General features: G+C 42.5%; 1 protein-coding gene across 6 annotated transcripts in view; it reads right to left on the bottom strand.

The window, feature by feature from the left end:
• The window catches only part of NPAS3 (neuronal PAS domain protein 3), a 586,631-nt gene that overhangs the window by 337,339 nt on the left and 230,286 nt on the right, over positions 1-19,006 (bottom strand). For all 6 annotated transcript variants that reach the window (XM_073577843.1, XM_073577841.1, XM_073577842.1 and 3 more), the window contains one exon: positions 84-328. In XM_073577843.1, coding sequence (XP_073433944.1) covers positions 84-328 — 245 coding nt within the window. The remainder of the gene's footprint in view (positions 1-83; positions 329-19,006) is intronic.

The following is a 19,006-nucleotide window of genomic DNA, read 5'->3' as shown; positions in this document are numbered from 1 at the left end:
ACGTCTACAAAGTTGACTTATGATTTTTTTTTTTTTTTAATTCCCCTACAGTTACAAATTCTAGAACTTTAATAGAAATGCACCTTTGACAGAGGTGTTGGGAGGTGGGCCTTCCATGCGTAGGTTCCATGGCGGATCTCCCTGGTTGGCAAAATCTCTCATCTTTAGGTAGCTGATGGTCAATCGAATGATGGAGGCCTTATCCAGTTGACTGGTGATGGCTGCAGGTAGTGGAAGCAGTTTGGCAAGCTCGTAAAACTCAAAATTTTCCTTTCCACGTCGAGAACGGGCAGCATCCCTGGATTTCTCTTTTCTCAGGGCTTGTAAACTGTGGAAAGAAACAAACATAGTAAAGAGTACATCTAATATATGAACATAACTTTCTATACCTGTAAACTCATCCATAGTTAGTGTCTACAAAGCCTCAGAAATATGCATTCTGAATAGAGATGGGCGGACAAACTCGCCAAGTAGTGGACAGCCCCTTTAATAAACTTGAACAAACTCTCTCAATGTAGTGGACAACCCTTTTGACTTTTGCAGTAATCAAGAAGGGTGTAAAAATGGTAATAAAAAAAGAAATAAAGAAAATATTCTCACCTATCGGACATCCGTTGCCCCTTTATAGTGCTCACCTCACTATGTTCCACACCAATCTCCAAGTTTTGCTTTCTGGCAGAGGGCATCATGTGGCCGCTGCAGCCAATCAGCATTCAGAATAAGACCGCGTTCACATTATGTTTTAGCAACACTCCAGTGTTTCTGCTGGGGCATCCATTTGAAGTCTTGAAAAATGGTATTCAGGCATTGATGTTAACGAAACAGACTTTGTATTCTGTTTGACCTCATTTTTGAAGGTGTCTGCCTTCATCAGGTTGGCACAAAAATGCAGTGTACCACATTTTTTTGTCCACCTGAAAAAGAGAGACACTGTGGAAAATGTGGTCAGGCAAAGAACGAAGTTACTCCTCCTGCTTTATTAAAGTTGATGGCCCAGTCAGCAGATGAACATTAATCCTGTTTTTCAGGGTTCTGAAGGATGCCTCAACAGAACCACTAACGTGTGACTATAAAGTGATGTGAACATAGTCTTAGCCGACACAAAGCGCCCTCGTCCGGCTCAGATTAAGTCAATCTGCTGCAGTGGTCACCTAATGTGCCACACCTCAAACTAGTGGATAACTCCTTTGAAGTGGTTCTGTCAGGTCTGTTATGAGTTCTGCTTAACCCTACATGCAAGGTGACTGACAGCTCCTTCTGGATGAGTCTGTATACAGTGAAAACTGTCAATCACCATTTCTAGGCAGGGAAATCAGGCTATCACTGAGCCCGGGAAGCATTTAGAATGTGTTTTTTTTTTAATGAAAACTATAAATCAATTCATAGAAACTATATGTTTCTTCTATCCCATGCAGTCCTTAGATAGGAGAGCATAGTAGACGAAGTGCAGTGTGGAAAGATGCAAATCTCAAGAAAGGTCAACTAAAACACATCCAAGAAGCCAACTAGAACTTATAAGAACATTTAACCTCGGACAAATTGATATACATTACTTGAAAAACTTCTTGTGATCCAAACACTCTGAACAACTCCTTTTCTTTTTATTTATGAATTACGGTACACAGTATAGAGTTACAAGTTTGCAAGAAAAAGATGCACACGGGGGATGAGGTCTCAGCAATTAGGAATATAACCCAATATTTGCAGAGCAATGATTTAGGGTTAACTTCCCAGAACACTATATGTTTCTGTCTCTTAACATGTAAAGTGTCAGACGTGCACCAGGTTATGGATTTTCCTGAGCACACCTTCTCCTAATCAATTACTCCAGCCTGAGAGACGAAGAGGCTGCTCAGCATCCCCAACTCTCCCATCAAAAATTCATCAAAGGCCGGAGTTCTGTAGCTTTGAAGCCTCCCTGCACCTCTCGTGTTTCGATGTCTAGCGATCAGAGGCACCACCCGTCGCTCCCTACCCTGGCCTCTGTAATGGGAACGCTTGTTCTAACATGCTGAGCTTTCGAGGCATCTAACGGGAGAACAAGTGCAAAGGGGCCACTGCTGGGACTCCTTAGGAAACCATGGTGCTAGTCATGTTAACCATCTCACAGCCAAAAACACCTGACACACAATCCTAAAAATGGCTAGAACTGTAAGAAAGTCTAAGGAGAGCCAAATATTTACTGAAAGTGCCTGATTTCTGGAAAATGTACTAAACTACTTTCATAGAATGATAGAGTTGGAAGGGACCTCCAGGATCATCGTGTCCAACCCCCTGCTCAATGCAGGAGTCACTAAACCATCTCAGTCCAACCGATGTTTGAAGACTTCCATTGAAGGAGAACTCACCACCTCTCGTGGCAGCCTGTTCCACTTATTGATCACCCTCACTGTCAAAAAGTTTTTTTCCAATATCTAATCTGTATCTTCTCCCTGTATTATGTAATGAGTGACTAACCTGAAAGTGTGGCCTTTGGTACACTATGACTAGTTCATATCGAATACCAACACACCATCATTAATTGGATTGCACGATTGCACCTTTTGGACAATCCCTAACTGTTAGATGGTTCTTTGACAATTAGTTGATCATAACGTGATCAATGAGTGGCTTTAATTTCACTTTAGAGTCTACAGTGGGAAAACTAAGCATTAGGCCTCATTCACAGTTTTTTTGTATGAGAAAAAGGGATTGCGTTTCATCAAATTTTCATCCAAGTTTGATAGGAGTTTCTTCACCTTTTCCTAACTATCAGTCAGTGAAAAATGGACCACATACGGATGGCATCCAAGTGCTGTCAGATTTTTTTCACAGATCTATAGACTTTCATTGCCAAGTTTGATCTGACACTCAGATCAATAGCGGACATGTCTTGGTACTTTTGCACGGACCACTTGGTCAGTAAAATATCGATGACATGTAAACAGCCCTATATACTATCACAAGTAGGACTGCTATCTGTGAAAAACACGGATCGCACTTGTACATAAAAAGTTGATGTGTGATTGAGCCATTAGGGCTTGTGCACATGACCAAATTTCTAGTATGACTGCTGTTTTTCACAAATAGTGCTTGTGACCATAATATTCTATGGGACTGCGCAGATGTCAAATTTTATCTTGGGGCAGGGTGGTCTGCAAAAAGAAAATCGGAGACAGGTCCAATTTTGATCTTAAGATTCAGATCGCAATTGGCAATGCAAGTCTTAAGGACCTGTCATACTAAGCGATATCGCTAGCAATATCGCTGTATCGTCACTGGTTTTGTGACGTAGCAGCGATATTGCTAGCGATATCGCTATGTGTGATACTTACCACCGACTGGCTCCCCCGCTGGTTATCGCTGATCGCGTGAGAACGTCCTGGGCCGTTTCTCGTCGTCAGCTTCCTGCTGGGCTTCCTGCTGTGACGACGAGCAACACGTGGACGCGGGCGGGAGGACGTCAGGATCGCCGCGTCTGACAGGTAAGTAGCGACCCCCGACCCCAGCGATGTCGCTGGTGAGATCTGCCTGTGTGGCAGCTCACTAGCGACCATTTAACGATGCACCAGCGATTCTGACCGCGTCATATCGCTGGTCGGGATCGCTGGTGCATCGCTAAGTGTGACAGTACCTTAAGGGTTCGTGAAAAAAATCGGACAAAACTTGGTTGACATCTGAGTGTGCTCTGACTTTGATGGACTGACAAAAAGGAAAAGGTGGAGAAACTTTATTGTTTCTCGTCACGTATGACAAAAATTTACGCTACTTTGATCAAATTCTGGTCAGAATAAATGGTCTGTTTTTCCAGGATGTGGATAAATTGGTGGTGTGAACCTACCCTTATACAGTGCCCATTCTGCAAAACTTAGGTCACGACAGGTCCTCTGGAGCGACAGGTCCTCATAACTACTCATCACTCTCACGGAGAGATGATCATCCCCATCAATAACTCAGAAATGTTTAACAATGTATCAAAAATTGAGATTTGTAAAATGGTTAAAAGAAATGGATGAACTGAGAGGATGAAAGTAAAACCCTAAAATGTTCCCGTGTATTTTTAAGTCATATTTAAAGATTTATAAATGGCTCCCTACCACTCACTACCAGCACAACAGAAAACAAGCTGGATACATGAACCCATATCATAAAAGCAATTGAGGTCCATTTTCCTGCAAGGGTATGCGCACGTTAGAATTGAATCCGCTGTGCATTTAACGAGACAATGTGTGCCAAAAATCCAGGGCTGATTTTTGCTGCAGATTAATATCTTTATCATTCAATGACGTGGTTTATCCGCGCAGAATCTGCAACATGAAATAGCTTGTTCCCGCGTCTTGCGGTTTCTTTTTTTTTTCTGCAGCACACACCGAAATTCACTAGCTTTTTTTTTGTCTGCAGCAGTTAAATAGGATGTCGGATACACTTCTCCGTGCTTTTAATCTGAATTATAGGATGAAAAACGAGGTCTTTGGTTTTCCGCTTTGGTGTCCATCACTTACAGGAGAAGATGGGGAAGCATGTTTCATTATTTTCTCCCATTTATGATGGACTCTGTGACAAGGACACGAGAACAAGGAATAACAAGAAGCTCTGTGGTCCAGATCCAGCAGTGACTGGTGGAAGTGCTCCAAATATTTGTTCGGGATTGAAACATTTTCTTCTCCAAAGAGAACATGTATATTTGTATCCACCATAGCTTCTTATTGTATTTTTCCATAAATCTTAACCAAATCTACCTGCTGCCCGGTATTAACGCCCGGGAGAGAATATTGGCTAATGTTGTATTGGCTAGACAGAAAGGCTTACATTCCATGTTTCTGGCTGAAGGCCCTCCGTGTTGCTGTCAGCGCGGTACAGCTGTGTTCTTTCGTCCCGTGCTTTGTTGTTGCTGATTGGATTTGACAAGTGAAGCAGTGGAAGGAGGGGGGCACCTGACCTGAGTGAGGGTCACCCGGTACGTCAGGTGTCAGTGCAGTAATGGGACGTGACACCTCTATTCTGCCCATCTTGTAGCACAGACCTTGGTGGTGATAATTGCATTTATCTGCAGATTTTTACCTATTTGTCTGTTTAGCAAATAGCTGAAAGGATTAAATGTGTGTCAGGACCTCTCCTTTTGTGGGCACCCCCAAGAAATAATAGAAAAGCGAGGCCAGGATGGTATTAAAGGAAACCTGTCATGTCCAGAAAAGCGATTTATCAGCAGATATAGGGATAATTTACAGGTAACTAGCCAGCTTATTGAAGTAGGGGCTTCAGAGAGAAAACTGAGTTATCTCCTCCCTGCAGCCGCTAACTTCAGAGGGGCTGTAACAGGTAGCAATCACTATAAAGTGAGAGTGCAGTAATCATACTCTGACACATTGATTGACAGCCTGCTCTGCACATGCATTCTGCGCACACACACTGCACAGCAGGCTGTCAATCAATGTGTCGGGGAGTGATAACCGTTAGCGGTGGCTGTAATAGCTCCCTGAAGCACCCCGAAAACTGGAAGCTAGCAGCTGTAGGGAGAAACTATAAGTTAATTTTCTCCCTGTAGCTGCTGCTGCAGTAAGCTGGCTAGACAACGCTATTGTCTGTCTCTCATCCGAGAAATTTGGGCGGATAATCCTAATCCATGATTAATGTTGATCAGAGGGTGATCAGATTTTCTTGGATGTGGAAAAAAAATCTCCATCTTCTTCCTTATGGCAGTCTGTGAAAATATCAGATCTGATTTTTTTCCACGGACCCATAGACATGAAAAGACAAGTGTGATCTGATAATTGGATGCAACTTGACCATGCTGCAATTTTTTTTCCTTAGACCAGTCAGTGCAAGGTAAAAAATAGGACATGTGCACGGCTCCAAAGAATAACATGAGGATCAGTGCTATCTGTTAAAACAACGGATACCTCTTGTTCGATTCCGCCATCTGTGGAATCGTTACACTGAAAACCTCAAAAATATTACCCATCTGATTCAGAATACTACCTTTCAAACAAATCACCCCTTAACGTGTACCTTAAATTTTATGGATAGATGATCACAGTGCAGCAGTGTGAACATTCATCAGATTTCTAAACATGCAGCAAAACAGATTCTGCTTCTAAGTAGCGTCACGGACTGGTGGCGGTCTGCGCTGCCGAGTACTCATGTGTATGCACAAGGAGACAGAATGTCCTGGGCTCGCCTAAGGCCTGTTTCACACTTCCGTTTTTTCAAATCCGTCAAAATCCGTTGGTTTCCGTAAAAAAACGGATCCGCCATTTTTTTGCAGGATCCGTTTTTTTGTCCCATAGACTTCCATTAGTGGTTACCGCGGATCCGTCAAAAAAACGGATCCGTTTTTTTTAAAAACGGATCCGTTTGCATCAGTTTCCGTCAAAAAAACGGAAACGGATCCGTTTGGCGGACACAAAAACGGAAGTGTGAAACAGGCCTAACAGGAGTGGAGCCAGCAATGTAGATTCACACCACAGCTCACTTCCATAATGGATACAGGAGACAGAGCAGGGTTTTTCCTAGTGCAGTGACATGACCAGCATGTGGCCAATCCATGTCGCTATAAAGAAACAGAACCTGCTGGATAGTGCTCAGAAAACGGATTCTTGTGCACAGTCCTAGTCTATAAACACTTTCTATATAATTGTCACACCATAAGGCCTCATTCAGACGTCCGTGTTGTTTATTTTCACGGCTACAACACAACACTTATGGTAAAAAACAGACATACAGATGACACACTGGTGGTAATGACGGACACAAGGGTGACACACTGATGGTAAAGACGGACACAAGGGTGACACACTGATGGTAAAGACTGACACACGGATGACACCCTGATGGTAAAGACGGACACAAGGGTGACACACTGATGGTAAAGACGGACACAAGGGTGACACACTGATGGTAAAGACTGACACACGGATGACACCCTGATGATAAAAACAGACATACTGATGGGAAAAACTGAAATTAAACTGGACTTTTAATGGTCATGTACAAACCTCCTGACATTACAAGGATTGGTACTGATGTGCTGTCTAAGTGCCCCAGTGCCAAAATGGATTGAAAATGCTTTTAATCCCTTTAACCCCAAGGGTGGTTTGCATGTTAATGACCGGGCCAATTTTTACAATTCTGTCCCTTTATGAGGTAATAACTCTGGATCGCTTCCATGGATCCCGGTGATTCTGACAGTTTTCTTGGCACATGTACTTCATGATAGTGGTAAAATTTCTTTGATATGACTTGTGTTTATTTGTGAAAAAGTGAAAAAAATTGAATTTTGGCGAAAATGTTGAAAATTTCGCAATTTTTTGACTTTGAATTTTCATACCCTAAAATGACAGATATATGTCACACAAAATACTTAATAATTAACATTTTCTACATGTTTACTTTACATAAGCACAATTTTGGAACCAAATTTTTTGTTGTTGTTAGGAAGTTATAAGGGTTAAAAGTTGACCAGCGATTCCTCATTTTTACAACACCATTTTTTTGGGGACCACATCACATTTGAAGTCACTTTGAAGGGTCCATATGATAGAAAATACCCAAAAGTGACACCATTCTAAAAACTGCACCCCTGAAGGTACTCAAAACCACATTCAAGAAGTTTATTAACCCTTCAGGTGCTTCACAGGGATTTTTGAAAATGTTTTAAAAAAATGAACATTTAACTTTTTTTCACAAACAATTTACTTCAGATCCAAATTTTTTTATTTTACCAAGGATAACAGGGGAAATTGGACCCCAAAAGTTGTTGTACAATTTGTCCTAAGCACGCAGATACCCCATATATGCAGGAAAACCACTGTTTGGGTGCATGACAGAGCTCGGAAGGGAAGGAGAGCCATTTCACTTTTCAATGCAAAATTGGCTGGAATTGAGATTGGACGCCATATCGCGTTTGGAGAGCCCCTGAACTGCCTAAACAGTCGAAACCCCCCCACATGTGACCCCATTTTGGAAACTAGACCCCCCAAGGAATTTATAAAGATGTGAGGGAAGAACTTTGAACCCCCAGGTGTTTCACTAAAGTTTATAACGCCCAGGTGTGGAAATAAAAAATCATACTTTTTCCACAAACATGATCTTTTAGTCCCCAATTTTTTATTTTCCCAAGGGTAACAGGAGAAATTGGACCCCAAAGGTTGTTGTACAATTAGTCCTGAGTGCACTGACACCTCATATGTGGGGGGAACTACTGTTTGGGCACATGGCAGAGCTCGGAAGGGAGGGAGCGTCGTTTGACTTTTTCAAACCAAAATTGGCTGGAATTGAGATCAGACGCCATGTCACGTTTGGAGAGCCCCTGATGTGCCTAAACAGTGAATACCCCCCCACAAGTGTCACCATTTTGGAAACTAGACCCCCTAAGGAACTTATCTAGATGTATGGTGCGGACTTTGAACCCCAAAGTACTTCCCAGAAGTTTATAACGTAGACCCGTAAAAATAAAAAATTTCACAAAAATTATCTTTTCGTCCCAATTTTTTATTTTCACAAGGGTAACAGGAGAAATTGGACCCAAGAAGTTGTCCAATTTGTCCTGAGTATGCCGATACCCTATTTGTGGGAGTAAATCACTGTTTGGGTGCACATAAGAGCTCGGAAGGGAAGGAGCACCGCTTGACATTTTCAATGCAGAATTTGCTGGAATTGAGATCGGATGCCATGCTGCGTTTGGAGAGCTCCTGATGTGCCTAAACAGTAGAAACCCCCCAATTCTGACTCCAACCCTAACCCCAACAAACCCCTAACCCTAATCCCAGCCCTAACCGTAACCCTAACACACTCCTAACCCTAATTCCACCCCTAACTCTAATCCCAACCCAAACCCCAATTCAAACCCTAACCCCAATTCAATCCCAACCCTAACCCTAACTTTAGCCCCAACCCTAACCGTAATCCCACCTCTAACCCTAATCCAAACCCTAACCCCAACTCAATCCCAACCCTAACCCTAACTTTAGCCCCAACCCTAACTTTAACTTTAGCTCCAACTCTAATCCTAATTTTAGGCAAACTCTAACCCTAATGGAAAAATGGAAATAAATACATTTTTTATATTATTTTTCCCTATCTAAGTGGGTGATAAAGAGGGTTTTGATTTACTATTTTTTTTATTTTGATCACTGGGAAGGGTCTATCGCAGTGATTAAAAATGAACCAATAGGAAAAAATCTCCTATTGTTGCTGGGTGCCGACCGGCAGATCTCGGCGGGTGAACTGCGCATGCACCCACCATTTTCCCCCGGAAGAAGCTGGTGGCCCAGGGGACTTCAGTGGGGCCTGCAGGGACAACTGAGGTATCGGGAGGGGGGTGATCGGGGGACCCTATTTCTCCTCTGACTTGCGATCACATCAGAGGAGAGAGAAATTAAATGGAAAATCAGACTTTTTTTTGCGGTCGCCGTTATACCGTTAATAACGGCAATCACAACATCGGGGTCAGTAAAATCCAACCCGAATCATGTTCTCTGGGATCTCAGTCCCGGAGAAATTCCAACGCTGGGGGGGGCGCTATAACCTTAAACCTCAGTGCCGTTAAAAAGATGGTTTAACTATCCTTAACTGTTGCCGTCAAATGGCGTATCATTAACCCCTTTACCCCCAAGGCTGGTTTGCATGTTCATGACCGGGCCAATTTTTACAATTCTGACCACTGTCCCTTTATGAGGTAATAACTCTGAAACGCTTCCATGGATCCCACCGATTCTGACATTGTTTTCTCGTGACATATTGTACTTCATGTTAGTGGAAAAATTTTATTCAAATAACTTGCATTTATTTGTGAAAAAAAACGGAAATTTGGCGAACATTTTGAAAATTTCACAATTTTCCAACTTTGAATTTTTGTGCCCTTAAATCACAGAGATATGGCACACAAAAAACTTAATAAGTAACATTTCACAAATGTTTACTTTACATCAGCACAATTTTGGAACCAAAATTTTTTTTTGTTAGGAAGTTATAAGGGTTAAAAGTTGACCAGCGATTTCTCATTTTTGCAACACCATTTTATTTTTACGGACCACATCACATTTGAAGTCACTTTGAGGGGTCTATATCATAGAAAATACCCAAATGTGACACCATTCTAAAAACTGCACCCTTCAAGGTACTCAAAACCACATTCAAGAAGTTTATTAACCCTTCAGGTGCTTCACAGGAATTGTTTGAATGTTTAAAAAAAATGAACATTTAACTTTTTTTCACAAAAAAATTACTTCAGGTCCAATTTTTTTTATTTTACCAAGGGTAACAGGAGAAATTGGACTGCAAAAGTTATTGTGCAATTTCTCCTGAGTACGCTGATACCTGATATGTGGGGGGGAACCACTGTTTCGGCGCATGGCAAAGCTCAGAAGAGAAGGAGCGCCGTTTTGACTTTTTCAATTCAAAATTGGCTGGAATTCAGATCGGACGCCATGTCACGTTTGGAGAGCCCCTGATGTGCCTAAACAGTGGAAACCCCCCACAAGTGACCCCATTTTGGAAACTAGACCCCCCAAGGAACTTATCTAGATATGTGGTGAGAACTTTCAACCCACAAGGGCTTCACAGAATTTTAAGCGTACAGCCGTACAATTAAAAAATCATATTTTTTCCACAAAAATGATCTTTTCACCTCCAATTTTTATTTTCCCAAGGGTAACAGGACCCAAAAAGTTATTGTGCAATTTGTCCTGAGTACGCTGATACCCCATATGTGGGTGTAAACGACTATTTCGGCGTATGGCAGAGCTCGGAAGGGAAGCAGCGCCATTTGACTTTTCTTGGCTGGAATTGAGAATGGACACCATGTCGCGTTTGGAAAGCCCCTGATGTGCCAAAATAGTGGAAACCCCCACAAATGACACCACTTTGGAAACTAGACCCCCCAAAGAACTTATCTAGATGTTTGGTGAGAACTTTGAACCCCCAAGGGCTTCACAGAAGTTTATAACGTACAGTCGTAAAATTAAAAAAATCAAATTTTTTCCACAAAAATGATCTTTTCACCCTCAATTTTTATTTTCCCAAGGGTAACAGGACCCTAATAGTTATTGTGTAATTTGTCCTGAGTATGCTCATACCCCACATGTGGGGGTAAACCACTATTTGGGCGCATGGCAGAGCTCGGAAGGGAAGCAGCGCCATTTGACTTTTTTGGCTGGAATTGGGATTGGACGACATGCCGCGCTTGGAAAGCCTCTGATGTGCCTAAACAGTGGAAACCCCCCACAAATGACACCATTTTGGAAACTAGACCACCCCAAGGAAATTATCTATGTGTGGTGAGCACTTTGAACCCCCAAGGGCTTAACAGAAGTTTATAACGCCCGGGCGTGAAAATAAAAAAATCATATTTTTCCACAAACATGATCTTTTAGTCCCCAATTTTTTTATTTTCCCAAGGGTAAAAGGAGAAAATGCACCCCAAATATCGTTGTCCAATTTGTCCTGAGTACCCTGATACCCCATATGTGGGAGAAAACTACTGTATGTGCACACGTCGGGGCTTGGAAGGGAAGTAGTGACGTTTTGGAATGCAGACTTTGATGGAATGGGCTGTGGGTGTCATGTTGCCTTTGGAGAGCCCCTGATGTACCTAAACAGTGGAAACCCCCCACAAGTGACCCCATTTTGGAAACTAGACCCCCTGCGGAACTTATCTAGATGCGTGGTGAGCACTTTGAACCCCCCCCCAGTGCTTCACAGAACGCCTGGGCATGAAAATAAAAAAATCATATTTTTTCCACAAACATGATCTTTTAGTCCCCATTTTTTTATTTTCCCAAGGGTAACAGGAGAAATTTGACCCCAAAAGTTGTTTTGCAATTTGTCCTGAGTAGGCTGATACCCCATATGTGGGGGAAAACACTTTTTGGGCGCATGGCAGAGCTTGGAAGGGAAAGAGCACCATTTGACTTTTTCAACGCAGAAATGGCTGGAATTGAGGTCAGACGCCATGTTGCGTTTGGAGAGCACCTGATGTGCCCAAACAGTGGAAACCCCCCAATTCTAACTCCAACCCTAACTCCAACACACCCCTAACCCTAATCTCAGCCCTAACCCTAATCCTAGCCCTAACCCTAATGGGAAAATGGAAATAAATACATTTTTTTAATTTTATTATTTTTCACTAACTAAGGAGGTGATAAAGGGGGGTTTGATTTACTATTTATGGTGGGTTTTTATATTTGGCAGCTGTCACACACTAAAAGACGCTTTTTATTGCAAAAAATAGTTTTTGTATCATCACATTTTGAGAGCTATAATTTTTCCACATTTTAGCCCACAGAGTCATATGAGGTCTGTTTTTTGTGGGACGAGTTGACATTTTTATTGGTACCATTTTCGGGAACATGACTTTTTTTATCGCATTTAATTACAATTTTTGGGAGGCAGAATGAACAAAAACCAGCAATTCATGAATTTCTTTGGGGGGGGGCGTTTATACCGTTCTGTGTGTGGTAAAATTGATAAAGCCGTTTTATTCTTCGGGTCAGTACGATTACAGCGATGCCAAATTTATATTTTTTTTATATTTTGGTGCTTTTATGCAATAAAAACTATTTTATATAAAAAAATAAGATGACGTTTTCAGCAGTACCATGTTTATTTATATCCGTCTTTTTGAGCGCGTGTTATTCCACTTTTTGTTCGGCAGTATGATGATAAAGCATGGTTTTTTTTCCTTGTTTTTTTGGGGGGGTTCACTAAAGGGCTTAACTAGTGGGATAGTTTTATACGTCGGGTTGTTACGGACGCGGTGATACCAAATATGTGTACTTTTATTGTTTAGATTTTTTTCCATTCAAATATTTGTTTATTGATATAATATTGATTTTATTTATTTTTTATATTTTAACAAGTATTTAATTTTTTTTCTTTACTTCATTGCATCTTTTACACTAAGGCTGTGTGCACACGCTGCGGATTCCGCTGCGTTTCCGCAGCGGTTTTGGCCGCTGCGGACACGCAGCAGTTTTAGCTGCGGTGTACAGTACCATTCATTTGAATGGGGAAAAAAAAACGCTGTGCCGACGCTGCGGAAAAAAACGCGCGGATTTGCTGCGGTTTTGAATCCGCAGAAAGAATTGCATGTCAATTCTTTCTGCGGAAACCGCTGCGGGTTCCTATCTCCACCATTGTGGAGATAGTGAATCCGCAGGACCAAACCGCAGGCAAAACCGCAGATAATCCGCAGGTCTTTTGACCTGCGGATTATCTGCGGTTTTTGCAAAATCCGTGCGGATTAATCCGCAGCGGATTCCGCAGCGTGTGCACACACCCTAAGGCTGGAGTCACACACAGCGAATAAAAAATTGGTCACATTTTAACGGTACGAAATCGCACAAAGAATTCTTGTCCAGGGATCCGTCTGTCATCCCATTTTCCGGCGTGGAACCGATTTTATTCGCATCTAAGCATCAAATTGACATCCAATGCCAATGCCTGATGCTCTTTGCTGTTGACCTAGAAAAGTCTTGCGATTTAATCACAAGTCACACGTGTGGTGCGTTTTCAATGCGATTTTTTATTGCATCCATAGACTTGCATTGGCGAATCCGATCCGAAAATCGGTGACAATTGAAGCATGCTGCGATTGTCTCGGTCCGACGATCGGATGCGATAAAAAATCGCATGATGTGAGCTGCCCCATAGAATAACATTGGGACGAAAGCAATGCCATTTTTTATCGCATTGCATTCGTCCGTTTTAATAGCCAGTGTGACCCCGGCCTTAGTCTCATTATGGGACACTCATTTTGTGCAGTCTGATCACTTCTATGGCAAGCAGATGAGGCGTTTTTGCAGCGTTCACCCATTGGCTTGAATAGGTGCTGAAAAAACGCAGCAAAAACTCAGGTATCATTATTTGCAGCGTTTGTTTCTGCAGAAAAGTCATGGACATTAGCATGGACAAAGAGACACAAAAACGCACCTAAACCTGCGTTTTTGCCTCAGCTTCTTTCCTGCCAAGAAATCAGGCTTTGCTGCAGAAAAAAAAGCCACAAAAACGCCCAGTGTGAACTTATCCTTAGACTGGCCATGAACAAGAACTGCATATACACGTTGGTTTGAAAAGCATAGGACAGGGTTATTCCCATCAGGGTGTCCTGTTTTAATGTGTGCATTTTTATTCTTTTATGTTTGAAAGTGCTAATGAACATTAATGTTTTTACTTTCATACTGGAGACCAAGTGCTGGAATTTTTCTCTTTCTTTGACTAAATAAAATACTCCACATCTATGGAACTGTATGGCAGATAAAGTTGCCCTCTAATGTGAAGTCTTCTTATGTTCTGCTCCATTTAGGGTGTGTTTTGTTTTCTGTAGCTGTGGCAGTATGTGCATGTTCCAGTTTGAATATCCCGCCGATAACCCACGGTGGTCTTCTGCAGCATAGATGGGCACGCTATGGATGTCTAATCCTGCAGCCAGTTTGCACTGCAGCCTTTCTCCACTGTGTGTATGAGATTTCATAAAGCCTCATGCACTATTCTGCGATTGTAATATACAGAGAAATCCACTGCAAACAAATCCCATGTGAACAATCCCTTACAGTACCTAAAGGAGATGTTGCCCAGTATCATGTTGAATTAAATTGTTCCTCAGTGGCTGCAATCTGGGAGAATTGTATAAAATGCTTTGAAATAATGTCACTTTGGAGCTGGTGTCACTTTGTGCAGTTTCCGATTCGTTGTTTACACTTGATCTTTACATGGATTATTCACTGTGCTGGTAATACAGTGATTGATGTGAGCGGTAGAATAGCAGTACGGCGTGCTGTTATTGGCTGCTCATTGTGTCTTCTAGCCCTTCCCTCTACCTTTCGCCCTGTAACAAGGCAGAAGGCTCACTTCCCCTATGGAAAGGTGTATAGCAGTCAACGCTGCAGGACTGAAGGAGTTAAGCCGAGCTGCCTCCGGCTGTCAACATTAATTTCTCCCAGACTCAGTAAACATCAGGAACATAAAAGGCCAATTTCACAACTAAATATAGCGGCGTATTTTGGTGTGATATAAATGGCAGATCACTGCTGTAGAACACGACAGGCGGAGTGTCCCAGTGATCCACGGCTTGGGGGTAGGGGGATATCTTATGCTGGTGACATCAATTTCACTGAGCGCACCAACCTCACTAAGCTCACCAGCCTCACTTAGGGCACCAGCCTCACTGAGCGCACCAACCTCACTGAGCGCACCAACCTCACTGAGCGCACAAACCTCACCGAGCGCACCAACTTCACTGAGCGTACCAACCTCACTGAGCGCAGCAACATCACTAAACACATCCATCTCACTGAGTGCACCAACTTTACTAAGATCACCAACCTCACTGAGCGCAGCAACTTTACTGAGCGCACCAACGTCACTGAGCGCACCAGTCTGAGGGCAACAACCTCACCAAGCATACCATCTTTATTGAGGGCACCAACCTTACTGAGCGCAGCAACTTTACTGAGATCACCTACCTCACTAAGTGCAGTAACTTTACTGAGCGCACCAATGTTACTGAAGGCACCATCACTGAGCCCAACAACATCACTGAGCACACCAACCTTACTGAGCAAAACAACCTTACTGAGCGCACCAACCTTACTGAGCGCACCAACTTTACTGAGCTCACAAATCTCAATGAGCACACCAACCTCAGAGATCACCAACTTTGTTGAGCTCACCAACCTCATTGAGCAAAACGACCTCACTTAGGCACCAACCTCAATGAGCACACCAACATCACCGAGCACGTCAATCTCACTGAGCGCACCAACCTCACCGAGTGCACCATCTTTACTATGCTTACCAACCTCACTGAGAGCAGCAACTTTACTGAGCGAACCAATTTTACTGAATGCACCAACCTCACTGAGGGCTGTGGTTAATACAGGTCCGTTACATCTGAAAATAAAGACATTCTGTGGAATAGAAGGATATCAGAAATCATGAGTCACATCAGCATGATCATCAGTCTATTCCACAGTGGACGGCTAGTAGTACGATTAGATGGTTTATTAGTGCAAAGTAATTAGAAGACAGCCCTGTATTCAGAGGCGGACAAACTCTGCAACCTCACAGGGACCCAAGAGGTAAAGAGGCCACTTCTATCTCCTAAGCAGGTGGAATGATGCATTATGATGAGATGTAGGACAGCAAAAGGCACATATATTGCTCTTCTGTATGTGTCTGCTCCTACCTCTAGTATATGATTCTTTAGGGTTTGTCCAGCCTTAAAATACATAAATGAGATTTATAGAATAAGTTCTATAACTTACAAATGTAGTTCAGTTATGACAGTTCCCCTGTTCGTCAGCTAGCCGCTCAATCTGATATCCTGACGCCTCACTTCTAGACCTGTTGTGTTCGTGTGTCATCAGATCCGTGAGTGAAGGAGGCTGGCTCATTACAACTCATTTTTTGTCCATGTAGATTGGGATTCCTGCTGTAATCTAACTATATTAGTACATTTTACGCTAAGTGCACACTAGGGTGACCGGATCTCATATGGGGGGGAAAAAATGTCAGAATCTTGTTCGTCTGGACCCCACAAAACGATTCCCCTTTCCAGATATTGAGAGAGCCAAAATTTCAGCTCGATCAAACGACGTTAACCCGTGCCGCTCGTCGCTCAAAGTTTGAAAAAATCCAAATTGAGGTATTTTAAGATTTAGGTATTTTGCATAGTCTGTTAGACTATAAAGAATGTGACAACATTGCAGAAATAGCCCTGACCAAATTTTCGAACCATTTGTGGTATTTGAATGCAGAGTTGGTGGGATTATCGTTTTTTGATCCCACCATTACAGACAATGAAAAGTTGTTAATGGCTAATAAATTGCTCAGTAGCACAGATGAACCATCAGAGCACGCTAACCTACATGAGTTAATTTTTCTTTCCTAACTTTTGGATTTACAACCCTAGCGTGCTCTGATGGTTCATCTGTGCTACTGAGCAATTTATTAGCCATTAACAACTTTTCATTGTCTGTAATGGTGGGATCAAAAAACGATAATCCCACCAACTCTGCATTCAAATACCACAAATGGTTCGAAAATTTGGTCAGGGCTATTTCTGCAATGTTGTTGTCACATTCTTTACAGTCTAACAGACTATGCAAAATACCTAAATCTTAAAATACCTCAATTTGGATTTTTTCAAACTTTGAGCGACGAGCGGCACGGGTTAACGTCGTTTGATCGAGCTCAAATTTTGGCTCTCTCAATATCTGGAAAGGGGAATCGTTTTGTGGGGTCCAGACGGACAAAATTCCGACATCGATTTTTTGCGGTCACCCTAGTGCACACTGTGCGGATCGTCCCGCGGATTTTTCCACACAGATTTTAAGAAATCCACAGGTCAAATGACCTGCATTTTTCCTGTGGATTTCTTCCTTTTTTTTGCGGTTTTACAACGGTTTTTGTGCGGTTTTCCCCCTGCGCATTTGGAGAATGGAGCAGGTGGAAAACCAAACAAAAGAATTGACATGCACTTCTTTTAAATCCGCAGCAAATCCGCACTGATTTTTCTGCACCATCTGCACAGCTTTTTTTTTTTCATTGATTTACATTGTACTGTAAATCACAGTGCGGATCTGCAGCGTTTGTGCCTTAAGGCTATGTGCACACGGTGCAGATTTCCTGCGGATCCACAGCGGATTTTTCCGAGCAGAAACGCTGCAGATCCGCACTGTGATTTACAGTACAATGTAAATCAATGAAAAAAAAAAAAAGCTGTGCAGATGGTGCAGAACAATCAGTGCGGATTTGCTGCGGATTTAAAAGAAGTGCATGTCACTTCCGCAGGGGGAAAACCGCAGTGGAAAACCGCACAAAAACCGTAGAAAAACTGCAAAAAAAAGGAAGAAATCAGCAGGAAAAATGCAGGTCATTTGACCTGCGGATTTCTTAAAATCCGCGTGGAAAAATCCGTGGGAGGATCCGCACAGTGTGCACTTAGCCTATAACTTCCTTTTCAATGCTCATTTTTGGCTGGAAAAGCCTAATACAAGCCACTGCTCCTTTCATGTGAATGGGACTGAGCCGCACTGCCAGACATGGCCTATAGAGCGGTGCTCATTCTTGATGAAACGTGTACCGCAGTTTAGACAGATATTTAGAGACTGATCAGTGAGAAATATGTCTAGAAACCTCCCGTCAGCTTGTAGCAGGGCAGCTTCTGGAGTCTTGTGTATACAACCATATCCAGGAAACCCATTTTAGACCTCATCAGTATTATAAGGAGGCACATAGGATAAAGCAGAAAAAAAACGACACATCCTAGAGTCGGGGTGGATATATATTTCAAAAACTATTTCACCTTTAGATGAATATATGAAACAAGATTCTCTATACCATGATGAATACAGGTGAATAATATTTACAATCTATTCATATATCTACTGTGAGGCAGTGACCGGTGTCATATGCGAGGGTCACTATGTGTCCCCCAGGATGCACATAGAAGCATATTGTGGCCGCGTGAGTGTATTGCAGTCACAGGCATAGCTGTGATTGCAATGCAAAATAAAAGTAAGTGTTGGTCTTGGAAAACTATTTGTCCAAGGCAGATTTAAGAAAACCTGACATGGGTTTTTATTTTTTAAGCGGACTACAGGATGGTAGTGGGGTGGTACGCTTCCTTCCTGGCCAGGTCTTCCAGGTGGCCTACAGCCACAATATCCTTGTAAAAAAAACAGAAGTAGGGAGTTGGGTGTGACAGTTTTGGTTTGCAACCTTGCAGAGCAAAAGGCTCTGCAACGCTTCAGCCTTTGTGAAGCAACACAGAGGCAAGTGGAGCCAAAAGGCCTAAACACCCCTCTGCATATATGGCGGTGCAGTCGCCTACGGTAATGGTCTCAGTTACAGACTGTCTTGTTTCCCGGCTGCGATCCGGAGGATACCATTTGCTTTCCGTTTTGTGAGTACGCTGAAACATTAAAGAGACTTTGTTTTGAACTTTCCTGTGGTCACTGCATGTCTGTCACACTGCACCAACCCCACTACACTACTCCTATTTGTGCATGTTTATTTGTGAATTAAG

Source organism: Dendrobates tinctorius, unplaced genomic scaffold (genome assembly GCF_039654945.1).
Source record: "Dendrobates tinctorius isolate UK_male_01 unplaced genomic scaffold, ASM3965494v1 ptg000057l, whole genome shotgun sequence".
NCBI classification, from domain to species: Eukaryota; Metazoa; Chordata; class Amphibia; order Anura; family Dendrobatidae; genus Dendrobates; species Dendrobates tinctorius.
The sequence above is the reverse complement of the archived record's forward strand: the minus strand, read 5'-3'. Positions and strand labels throughout refer to the sequence as shown.